At 32.0% G+C, this 13,242-nt stretch overlaps 1 protein-coding gene across 1 annotated transcript in view; it reads left to right on the top strand.

Moving 5' to 3' along the window:
• The first annotated feature begins 2,441 nt into the window (after positions 1–2,441).
• LOC130442378 (uncharacterized) overlaps positions 2,442–13,242 on the top strand; it is a 12,122-nt gene continuing 1,321 nt past the window's right edge. The window contains exons 1-9 of the mRNA XM_056776476.1: positions 2,442–2,482; positions 2,842–3,014; positions 4,745–4,911; positions 6,201–6,536; positions 8,514–8,702; positions 9,920–10,111; positions 10,376–10,608; positions 12,433–12,630; positions 13,098–13,233. Coding sequence (XP_056632454.1) covers positions 2,442–2,482; positions 2,842–3,014; positions 4,745–4,911; positions 6,201–6,536; positions 8,514–8,702; positions 9,920–10,111; positions 10,376–10,608; positions 12,433–12,630; positions 13,098–13,233 — 1,665 coding nt within the window. The remainder of the gene's footprint in view (positions 2,483–2,841; positions 3,015–4,744; positions 4,912–6,200; positions 6,537–8,513; positions 8,703–9,919; positions 10,112–10,375; positions 10,609–12,432; positions 12,631–13,097; positions 13,234–13,242) is intronic.

Here is a 13,242-nt window from a genome sequence, read left to right as displayed (position 1 = left end):
ACACCATCCATCTTACTGTACCGTATCATTTTTAACTTATTAAGAAAATGGGGAAAAAAGGAATAATGGAAAGAGAAGTGAATATTTTTCAGTAATCGACAAAATCATTTCCAGACTGGGAATCCAACTCAGATCTATTGTGGACTATTATTTCAAATTATACCAAGAAAAGAATATGTTCAAAGAACGTGGTTTTTAATTAAAAAAGAAAGATTACTAATAATATCGAATTTACAAGCATCATATAAAAAAGAACTGTAAAATTAAGAGGATGTATTATTGAGGAAATCCATCATGGTAAAAACTCGGAATTAGCCGTTTTTTACGTAAGTAGGGGCTCGGGCCAGCCGCTATACAAATGCCGCGCCAATACTTATCGTGTCGACTGTGAATTATAGAAGAATTTGTTTCGTTTATCAATTTTTAAGGATGATTAGTGTTCAGGTAGAGATATTACATAAGATAGCGGCATCGAAAAATTGATGGGAAAAGGGATATATACAGAGCGAAAAAAAGATACTATTGATGTCAAAAAGGTACATTGGTGCAGAAGTGACTTGTCGCCGTCGTACGATACGCCCCGTATATTTTTACTGGCAACCGGTGACGTCACACGATAAGTATATTTTTCCCGCTGACGATTCTTCGCTCGAGTTGCCCCGCGAGCGATGCGATATGGATTGGCATGACCTATGAACGGCTGGTCCAAATGTTGCATCTTCTACGTACGTAGGGGTGAAAATCTTGTCGAATCCTGTGGAATATATTAAACGATCTTTTATAAAAAATTATGCACACAATACTACTATTTGTATGAGTATTAAGAGAACGAATTTAAGAATAGTTTGCGCAGACAATTTTCTATGGCTATACCTCAATATCTGCCCAGTTTAGGAAAATCATAAAAACACATTAGCTTTGTATTTTCGAAGTCCATTTATCCAGTATTTTCAGCTTTACCAATAATTGTATTTGTTGGCGTCCGGTTTGGCTTTTTAAGCTCGATTTATGAATGAAGCAAAAGGTTTTAGATGGAAGGGCCTATTTTTAGGAGATAGGAGCTAGGCTAAAGACGTACAGTAAGATAAAAGTCAAAAATTTATTGTTATTTATTCAACTCAATAAGTTGTGTGACTGACACATAGATGTCAAATTCATATGACGTTTATGAAGTACCAACTTTCAAAAGACTATGTGTAAAATTTCATGACATTTCGATTAGTCAGAAAAAAGTGAAATTTAAGTGAATTACTTTTGTTATTTTCAAAACAATTTCGTGTATTAATTTATCATTGCTTCTTAATGAAAAAAATACTGTATAAGCTCAGCAATGGCCGGACTCGGTTCCATCGAAAAGAACCATTTATAAGGTTTGCTGAATTTAAACGTGGTCGTACAGATATAACCATAAATTGGTTATATCTAATCGTAAATTGAAATTGCGTGAGATGGCTGAGGCCGTAAAGATATCAGAAAGTGTTTAGTTACAGTCGATCAAAAAGAACAACGTGTTTATAATTCAGAGCAGAGTTTGGCCATGTTTACATGTAATAAATCAGATTTTTGCGACATGTGACAACATGAAACAGATACATGGATCCCTCACTTCATTCCGGAATCAAAACGATTATCATCTGAATGGACTGCAGCCGGTGAACCACATCCGAAGCGTCCAAAGGTACAACAGTCAGCTGGGAAGGTTATGGCTTCATTTTTGGATGCGTATGGAATATTGTTCATTGACTAGCTCCAAAAGGGAGAGATAATAGCGAATACTAGTTGTTGGATCGTTTGAATGTGGTAATCAAGGAAAAACGGCGAAGAAAAAACCACTGCTTCACCAAGACAATGCCAACGATGGTTAACTTGAACGAAATACACTTCGAATTACTTCCTCATACACTGTAGAGTCCAGATCTGACCCCCAGTGACTATTGGCTATTTACTGGTCTCAAAAAATGGTAAGAAATTCAGCTCAAATGAAAAAGTAATTACAGAAACTGAAGCCTATTTTGAGGCAAAAGATAAATGCGTTAGAATGATTGTATTGCTCTTGAAGGACTTTACATTGATGAATAAAATCGATTTATGGCAAAAAATGTGATTTTCTTAGTTAGTCACACAACTAGTGATATGTTACGTTATTATTCATTCAACTTCTCAAATTTTAAAAATTGGATTGGTGCAAAGCTATATCAGACAAATGAAAATGTGACGACACAGACATGCGCGTATTTTGTCGAACTCCCAAGAAGTTATTCTTTGGATGGTTTGAAAAAACTGGAAACTTGGTAAACTAAGTTTGTAGAGTTGCTCATCCATTAAAGAGCCCTTTTACTCATACCATATTTGGTATATGCTTTTTCAATGGTTGTGACGACAACGACGTAGGGTTAGTTTGATCGATATTTTTGTTTTGTAATTAAAATAAGTTTTCACAAATGGCTATATCAACAATCTCGGATAAACTTAATAGTTTAAGGTATTTTTTTAATAGTAGCTTTCGTAAATCTTTTATTTAATAACTTCTTTCGTAAAATCAGTTTACATCACCAAGTAGTTCAGAATACTATTTTTTAAAGACTGTCTGGTATTATTTATATGACTTAATCACAGAGCATTCCCAAAATAGTCAATTACGATATGAATTGGACACATCAAATTAAGGATAAGTAAATTAACTACTATAAATGATGCGATTCAGGATTCGATGCTTCCATAAATAATTGATATATGTTAATAATGAATATTGTTGTTATTAAATAAGTACATGCGTACAAACTTTTCAAAAAAATACATAACATATCTATTCCTGTTTCTTTTTGATTTTCTATTTTTCAGTTTTGACTCATTGGAAGAAACTGCTCAAAATACAAATTGGTACCCGTTAGTGAAACTGTTGACATACGAACAGTTAGAGTCTCTGAAAACCATTTTTAAAAATACTATAAAAGATAATGAAGAAATTGGACTTGAAAGGGAAGCATTCTCTGATGCTATAATCGATATCACCGGTAAGGCTTTATAAATTATCACCACATTATTTCTATCGTAGTGTCATTTTGACAAGTCAAAAACATTTGTAAGCATGTCTGTGTACCCGCGATCAGCCCAAAAAAATTTGGAAAAAAAATATCCATAATCACCCATCGAGGACTCTAATACTCGAACCTATAACCACAATCTTTCAAGCAGAGATATTTGCAGTTTGGGCCTGTGTTGCATTCTTAATTAACCATAAGCACGGGTATAAACACATATATTTTTGATGTGACAACCGACAAGATCTAGAGGCACTTCGAGCGGTGGCTATCACATCTCATATAGTACAAAACTGTATCGAGTGGGTTCAAAAGCTATCAACAAATATGTAAAACCGCTGTGGGTCCCTCAATATTCTGGGGTCAGGGGAAATGAAAGGGTAGACGCTAGAGAAAAATGTTGTCACAAATAAAATAGCGGTCTTCCCCATTTACGTATCCAATAGTCAACAAAAAACAGCTTTCTGAATAAGTGCCTAGAAACCATCGGCATGCGACACACTATATAAGGCCCTTTACACACCAAACGAATCCGAATCAATCTGGATCACTCCGAATCAAGTTGAATCTAATTCGTCATCTCCACTCTTTCACACCAGCTGAATCAACCTGAATCTTTAATCTTTTTAATCTTTAACATTTAAAATTAATAACTCCACGCCCATCTCGTATGGTTGTTGATTCAAGACTGACCGGACGAGGAATCTGACAGGTTGAATCAAGTGCGACCTCGAATCAAACCTGATTGAAACAGATTCATCCGGTCTGAAGGCGGGAAAAGAGTACCTTCACATTTAAACGGAGTGCTCGAAGCCGAATCTTGGTCAATCAGATTCAACTTGATTCGGATTCGTTTGGTGTGAAAGGAGCCCTAACACGAGAGTAATCATCGAGTTGATTGTTCGAAAAACCAATTTGGAAAGGAGCTCGGAATAGCCCATCGAAATCAAGAATACAGATATTTGTAGGCTTCTTGGCTTAGCACACGAAGTAGGTCTACATAATCTAAGCTCCAGTGCATGAATTGCTGAATGCCTGGTTCAATCAGAATCCAATTCCAATACTCATATTGATAAACATTTCGTATCATAATTCTCTTTGTTTCCATTTCTCCAAAAATGAAGTGGGTCAAAAACACAAACCAACAGGAAGGATAGATTTATGACAGAAAACTAAAAAGTTAGTTGTACAAAAGTGCCTTAATCAATTAGCTGGAACGACATTCGATTGGTTGTTAAGCCAAATTTAACTAGATATTTTCCTAGAAAAAATGGTATCAAACCGATAAAGTACGAAGTCTTGTTTGACTCGATAAACTGAGCATCATCTGCACATGCTTTGTATTATACAATCCTCGTTACAACTTTCTGCTACAGCGAAGTTTCTCTTTCCATCATGTTATTTAAGGAGATGACTGCCGTTGTCAGTGATTTTTTTCTGCTAATCTGATTTTAAATGAGTGTGATTGTGAATGAAAATTTGTATCGTATTCTTGATTTAGATATACATTTCTAATCGTGGATTTTGTTCTGAAATATATTTCTCAACATTCATAATATACTACCATCATTACCAGCATTGAATATTTTATGTTCCTAAAATGTAGATGCAAATTAAGTAGAAAATCAAAAGATTGAAATTGAACCACATTGTTGCTAATTCAACAAATATAAAACTAAATATGATATGAATTTATTTTATAGGTAATTCGGAACATTGTTTAGAGGCAAGAGCTTTGTTTGAAGAAATTGCACAATTTAAGCAATCGATTACATGGAATAACCTTTTGGATTTTTTATTGGAAAATATTACTATAAAGAGTAACTTTCCTGTTTATTTATATGTTGAGTCAGTTGAATCATATCCGACTGTAAGTACGTAATGTATAATACTAATAATTAGAGTGTACGAATAGAATATTCTGAATTTCAAATAGCTGCAAACATCCTTCAATTAAGTATTAATTATTAAATTACTCTACTTTTTGTTTGAAGTTCAAAATAGAAATACGTTAATTTTTTAGGGTCATCGCACCTTCTCGTTTTAAGACAATACAGCTCAATAATTTATCAATTTCTTGTCTCAAAATTCAAATTAAGAATCACATTGTAATTGCTTCGATTTTAATATTAAAAATTTCTCGATGTAAACGAATGCGCTTTGGTTCCCCGGAATGAATATTTAGTGATTCCCAGCACTAGCTTCAGAGTAACTAGTTGCAGATACGAGTCCGAGTTCCAGGAGATTGCACTTCAATACTCATTTTACTCAAAAGAGATTTTCATAGAACGTCAGTTGTAGCAGTCACTACCACATAGATTAATAAGATCGTGGTGTTCTGGCGTCGGGAGCTTGTTTGTATGCTTAGTTTTTTATCATTCAGTGTTTTATTTGGAGTTTCTCCTTTTTGTGAATATACTAAGCCGATCCTCCCAAACTGCATCCTCAAATAATGATGCATTGTGGAGAAATGGTGGTTAGGCTCTCTGCTGTTTGCTCTTGGCTCTCCATCCCACTACCATGGTTTTAGTGGAAGTTCCCGGCCATCCTCTTCTCATCTTCATAGTAGTACAATAATTGATACACTTGCAAAAGCTGACCCGACTCGAGATCATGTCGATCTGCTGATCGTGGTCTATTTGTTTTCTGCGTCTTGAATGCTTCACGTCGTCCTCTTTGCTGTAGTCCTTCAGCTCCAGCAGTTAGATGTTGCGCTAGGTCATAAGCTATTGAAATCTCCTGCCGGTTTCCTCCATGATTTCTTCTATCTTCTTTCGGTACAAATCTCTACTACTATTCTTTGAAGGCTTTACGTAAATAATAAACATTAACGTGGCCTCACTTCAAAAATAATTTTACTTTGACTTTCTGTATTATTTACAATTGATTATTTCAAAATAAAATAACACTTTAAATATAGAGATACAGAACTAACGTAAAATCAAGACGATTTGTCAATAAAAACATATAAAAAGGTCTAAGAAGTAAGAAATCAAATATTTATTAACGTCCATCCCATGAATATACAATAGTATGAATAGAATCACTACAGTATGTCAGTATATCAAACTACTACTAGCAGAAGTACTTTAGATATTATTCTGTTCGACGTTTTTTCTTGGGAAAAATTTCGACCTAAAGTTCATGTCTATATTATAGCAAGTAGGTAAGCAAGAGGCGATAGCAAAAATAGTTTTGATTGAAACTGAAAAATACTTTTGTTATGCTGTTGTGTCAAAATACGGAAGGGTTACAATCTACGATGGAGATCTTAATTTTTTGACCCATTATCATGTCCTTATGACACGAGAAGATTTGGATAGGAGTGACGAAGAGAGAAGAAGGAAAAATCGTTGGGTTACTGACGCTATATTCTGCTTAGACATTCAAATGTTTTTCATTGCGAATTCTACAAGAAGTATTTCAATTTACGAAGCATCAGGATTGAAGCACGTACCTTATTGGTTGATAATTGGAGTTCATGATATAATTGAGGTGAGTTATTTTGTTTAGAATTACCAGTGACTTTTCGATTTTCGAAATAATCTGAATTGGCATAATAAGTTTTGCTGGGTTTATAAACCAATTTTGAACCCACTCTGTTAACCAATTTTAAATCCACTTTGTTAAATATTTTCCTTGTATAAACAGGATGGAAAAATACAAGAGCAAGTTTTCCTTGTTTTTCATTTTGATTTAGGTAAAAGGTGGTTTCACAGAGAGATTTTTTAAATCTATGACGGTTAATTTTCTTATCATAACTGTTGATTACATCTATTTACATCCTTAATAAATGTCCTTTCCTTATTGTACCTTTGGATGTGGGAGTTAAAAAAGTTGATACAATAAAAGTAAATATAGAATATTTCATTCTAAAATTCAGTTCAAAATAACTATCCATAAAGTTGACTTATGAAATGGGAAATAATGGACAGTTACCATTTTTGAATATATCGGTAAATAAGAATAGTAATAGACTAGAATTTATGTATGTAATGAATTCAGACTCATTATCTACAGGAAAAAATTACGTGTAAAAACTTCTATCGTCAGATTATGTTAGTGGTACTTGTAATAATGTCTTCAGTATCTTGAACAAGTGCTTGGAATTCAGATGGACTATATCGAATTATAAACCATGTTACAAGCCATTAGATATGATATTTTATAGAGATGGTAAATACTAATTCTAAGAAGCGAGGCAGCAATTTTACTGTCGAAGATAGGAATTAACTGTTAAAACTTGCAAAAGAACAGAATATAATCGAAAATAAAAGAACTACTAGGACGAGGTGAGAAACTAAACAAGAGGTTTGGAAGCGAATAGAAAGCTGTAATTTCTTCGCTTATTTTGAAACTTGAAATATTCCGATGAGGGATCCACCGCGATTTTTTTTATTTCAAAAGGTGATTAGCACTTATTAGTGAGTAAACTATGTCCCCAAACATATAATCGCTTATCTATAGGTCGTAACTATGATCAATGCGTAATTTCTGTTAGTCAATTTTATGAATTACATAATCATCGTAGAAAAGTTGAAATTGTGTAAATTTTTTCATTTACGTCGTATATGTTTTCAAACTTGATATCTATATCGGTTTATTACTATAATCGTTTATTTAATCTCGATTTAATTTGTTATTTGTTATGCATTATTTAAATCAATGTTAAACGTTAATAATTCAGTTTATTTTATTTCTAATAACAAATAGAGGGACATTGGAAATGTGTAATAAAATTTTAAATAAATCATTCATTTCAGTGCTTGACTTATAAAGGACTTCATCAAACAAAAGCTGATGAAAAATCGAGAAGTAAATTATTTGCGGGTACTAGTAAAGGACACGTGATTGTTTTTAAATTTCTTCAGCCTGAAACAACAATTTTGAGAAGAAAGCACTCTGATAAATTAACTATATTCTATTGGGATGTAAGTGAATATAAGTAAAAAAATACTTAGATAATATATAGTCACGTCAATGAAGCTTTTTTCTTGGAAGTTCTTAAGTACAGTTATAATTTTGATTTTTTTGAGAATTTTGTCATTATTAAAAATCAGAGACTTTTTTCATTACACGAAATACTTGTTTCTAGAAGTTTTTAACAATAATTTAATATTTATATCATAAGAAAATATACGTGCATTGATGGCATCCGACAAATATCGTCAACTAAAGAGAGGTTTCATTTGACTGAATCATAATTTATTATATGATTTAACAAATAAACCAGAAGGACAAAACGAAAGAAGAAAACTTAACTATAGACCTAGTTAAAGCTGTAGAGAAACATCCATGTTTATATAACAAAATATCTGGATTCGCCAGAAGGGACATTACAGAGAAGCCCTGGTCAACAGTAACAGAAGAAGTCAAAGAGACAGATAATCATATTTGTATTGTATTAATTTATAAGAATTATCAATGTGTTAAATTGAGATACACAACTAAACCTGGCTTTCACTATTTCAGGAACTGAAACACGAGAATCAATATTTGAAAATTCAATTTCTCGAACAAACCCATGCTTGTAATATCGAACAAATTGAGTATTCAGAAAAAGAAGATGCGATTATATCGTGTAGTAAAAATCCAGCTGTTGCATTAGTAAAACAGTGTATTTCAATAAAGAAGTCACCGTACATCTTAAAAATCAAGAAGGTAACAAGAGTGCATGAAAAATTCGAATTATTTGAGACATATTCAAGAGTTAATTATTTTTCATGAGTTCTAAATTAACTTATGGAATTTTCGGATATATACTTTGTTATTTTATTCCACATTTATGGTGAAATTTTGTTAATACTTCCTAAGGCGATATGGTGCACCCCCGATAATAGACAAACTCTCGACGTCATCTTAGCATTTAACATTTGGCAATAGGCATGCTCTATAACATATGAAAGAATCTTAGAACAATTAGTTTAGATTAGCTTCTACAATTGTCACATTATGATTTATTTCAAACTCTAACCTTTTTCCAGATATTCTTTTCTGCTTTACTCATTTAAATTCACATATCTCTACGTCACCGAGATGCAGTTCTAAGCTTTTTCTATTGTTTCCGACTTTTTTCTCTCCTCCACTCATTTACTTTTATCTAATTGAAGTTCTTAATTTTTGTTTATTGAATTATATTGACAATTCGTGGGAATAATATATAAATCGTCCTCACTATGGGCTTTCTAACCAATGCTAAAAAGTATCCTGAATATTCACCATAACATCAATCTGGAACGTTAAATGAAGCTACAAGTGTTCCTACAACGCCATTCCTAAAGCCACCATCTATAGTGAATAAATTTCTCGAAGAAGCATCAAATGGCAAATGTACCATACAAAAAGTTGGCAGGTATGGTTGATCATATTCAACAATTTGTGGAACATCACCGCTTTGAGAAATCTGGGACGGTGGAAATCAACCGCAGTATGCCTCGACGACAGCATAAATAACAAGTTAAAACGAGGAGAAAAAATTGTGGAAGTAGTGGAAGAACGACTGTACCGTATAAAGTGGAAGTCCTTCGTATTCTATGATAGGGTAAAGAAGATCCATTTGTAACACTTCAAAACAGCAGTACTATTATTGTCTATTATAATAATTCCCATGTTGACAAATATTGATAATGTATTTTCTTTTTTATTCCTTATATTTGTAGATAAAAATTATTCAAACAATCATTCTCATGAGTAATTACTCTCTCATTGAAATATATCCTATATATATATCCATAAATTTCGTTCATATGTTATAAAAAGATGGAATCCGAAATAAGTCAAAACGTTGAGAATTTCTATAAAATCTAGTTCTTTTGTTCAAGTAAATAAATATAAAAAATCTAAGAAAAGAGAAACTAACATACAAGTATATATTTTAGGGATGTACTTGTTTTACCTTCAGTAACGTTCATAACATAATAATAACTGGAAGCGATGATAGAATCATCCGTGTTTGGAACTCAGTTTTGATTTCTCATACTATCGCAGTTTTCTATGGACATCAAGAAAAGATTGTTGATTTGGTCATCATGGAAAACCAAGACACTTTGTTATCTTTGTCAGAAGATGGAGTAAGTATCCCTTAAAAAGTAGGATGAAATAAAAAGTTCTATATGTCAAGTAATCTACTGGCCTACTCCATTCTATGCAACTCATACATATGAAGTTATTTGTAGTTAAGTCTCTTTTGTTATTGTTCCATTGTTTACTGCTTATAATTTTCTTTAACTGGGTAAGATTATGATCAATTTCATTGCTTGCTTTCATTTAAAATTGCCCAACACTCTAATATTTTTTATTATTTAATATTAATAACTAAAATCGCTTTTTTCGAGATATTGAAACTATGGGAAATCAATGATAGTAAATGTTTGCAAACACTAAGCATAAACTATCCTTCTCTTGGATTCCTTGAAAAATGTATAGAATTTGGTCGAAGAAGTATGTATCCAGGATCGAAGAGATATACTAATTATTCCCTTGTCAAAGATGATGATAATTCATATAAAAAGTTTTTTGGAATTTCCCAAGTAGAGAAAAGACCGGCGCAAGGTGTAGGTATAAAAAGGTACACACAGTCATACATCTTTGTATGTGTATATAATAAGGTGCAGCAATATAATAAATTATTAATTAGTAGTTCTAATAATCCCAATCCTCAATTTTAATTCAATTTTTAGTATCTGGATAAATAAATAATGATGTACAAAATAGGTGTTTAAAATCTTCAAGTCAATAAATGGAATAATTTAATTGTAAATACAATTTGAAATTTAGCATAAATTGAAGAATGTTCGAAGTCAAATATAACCTAAAAGATCTTAAAGTTCTTTTCGTATTTTTTCGTTCAATTATTCATTTTTTTTTTTCTTACTATTTGTGTTTTATTTATATCTTATACCCTTATGTACCCATTGAAACAATTAGTTTCGAAGTCGATCCCATCGTGGCTTGTGAGTCTGTTACTATAGCCGTTTAGCCATTTTAATGAAACAGTTTTTCTACTGTGTGCCGTGAAGAAAGTGAAGTTTAAATCTCAAACGTTGGTTTAAACTACAGATAACGTTTTTTTCTTGTTTTATAGATGGCGTTTAGTGACAAACTTTGGTTTAAACATTACCGACGAGCTGGAGGTAGTTTAAACTTCAATTTAACATAACAGAGAGGAACCGAACCTAACTTTTGAAATTGTTTACCTTTTTACAATATTCCAAAGGGTTTTGGTAGTATGATTGAAGATTTACAGATTTGATGAACTTGACAAAGATGATGATGATGAAGAAATTATGAACATTGTTGACGCGTTGAGAAAACAAAAAGTTATTCGTTCTAGAGCGAATCTTTATAGTCTCTCACATTTTTTAATTTATTGTGGTTCTATCGAAAACAACAATTTTTTCCTTTTCCTTCCAAGTTACCGTATCACTTTTTTTGGACTCGTATGTTTCTTTGTACTTATTAACCAACAGCACAACTTTATAGAAATTACACGATTTTTTTGTCTTTGTTCATTTGCGTTTATACAACTTTCTTTATCAATTCAATTTTGAAACAAACATCCGAAAAATTTTAATTATATTTGTGACAACTGGCAGAAAAATATCTGTTTAACTGTGACATGTAAAATAGAACAATCTTTTTATTCTTGGTTTAAACTAGAGTTCAAACCTAAGTTTAATCTCCAGATTTACCCTATGTTGTAAAATTGGCCCTTACAAGTGGCGTAAGCTATATAAAATTGTATAGTTAAGAGCAAGTAACAGCCGGAACGACCTTTGAAATAATGGAAATGTGCAAAAAGTGGAACATTTGCTTAGCGATGTGCAAATAGAGTGGCCCGAAAATAGAAAATTTCGTAAGGTTTAAGTCGTTTTTGTGTCTGAACAGATTTAGCACCATAAAACTTTTAGCTTATCCCGAATAAAAACATGTACTGAAAATCTTTACGCGAACACTTTCCAGCCATTGATTCAACGTTGGGATAAACGTTAGTTAAAGGCAGTACCTTTTCTCGGGTTACTTTGTTTATCAAGTTTGTGCCTAGAGTTACCTCCAATCCTCCCGATACGATAAGGAAACGGACTATATTAAGAACATAGGGATGAGGCAACTCAACACTGTTATTACCCGAGAGGGATAATAGTCATTTGTGCTAGAGATCCGAAAAATGTGATTAGCTAGTAATTTAAGGTCGTGAGACGTACAATATTTTTTCTATTATTTATTAATTTCATAATAATACAATAATTGTTCGTTTGTGGCTTTTGATTGACCTCATATAGTTTGTCAATTTCTTTGCTGTTTTGTTTAGAAACAAAATGAAGAGATTTTATATTTAAAAAACTGTCATTGTGCTTAAAATGATAAAATTAATAGTATATTTATTTTTTAGCAAAACTTTCAACAAGTGGGAAAGATCCAACCTATTAGTAACGTGTTATAACTATATAGCAAGGATAAAAATAACTTTCGAAAATATAGATATTGAAAAATCAAATGAAATGCCCATACTGCCTCCACCTCCATTACAAAATAGTGTCTTGATACCGGCCAGTTGGGAAATATCAATAAAGGAAGGATTTAACGGAAAGTATGAAAATAACTCATTTTAGTTTTTGTGCAATCTACAACTTCTTTCATTTTGTTATCCTTACATCCTCTAAATAACAGGAGAGTCTCAAAATGTTGGTAGAGCAATAATTTTTTGTTATTGGGTTAACCGTACAGAAAAATTCTGATCTGTAAAAACTTATTTATTCCTTTCTTGAGAATGTATTAGATTTTCAAGGTTTATACTTATCTGATTATCGTTTTAGAAATGCTAATAATTTGGGATATTCACTTGAATCTACATTATCATTTATAATTATGTTGGCTTATAGAAAGAGAAAAAAATTAACGTTATGTCACTTTTTTACTTTCTTTCACTCTAATCGCAAACAACCGCTCTAAGCGCGAGAAACCGTGAAATAAATGATACTTGAAAGAGTTCGAGTTTTATATGGGATCCTGATGAACATAATTTAATTATCGACTAATATTTTTATTATTTTTAAGTGAAATACTTAATGGTAAATATAAAGGAATTCCAGAAAAATTAAATTTCATCATTAATAAAGATCTGTTTGATATAGAAGGTTCTAAAAGTGATATTAACTATAAAATTGCCATTTTAGAAGCCAAAAAGATGAAAGTGAGTTAA

This window comes from Diorhabda sublineata, chromosome 1 (assembly GCF_026230105.1).
Source record: "Diorhabda sublineata isolate icDioSubl1.1 chromosome 1, icDioSubl1.1, whole genome shotgun sequence".
Lineage (NCBI taxonomy): Eukaryota > Metazoa > Arthropoda > Insecta > Coleoptera > Chrysomelidae > Diorhabda > Diorhabda sublineata.
This window is presented reverse-complemented; position numbering and strand designations above follow the sequence as displayed.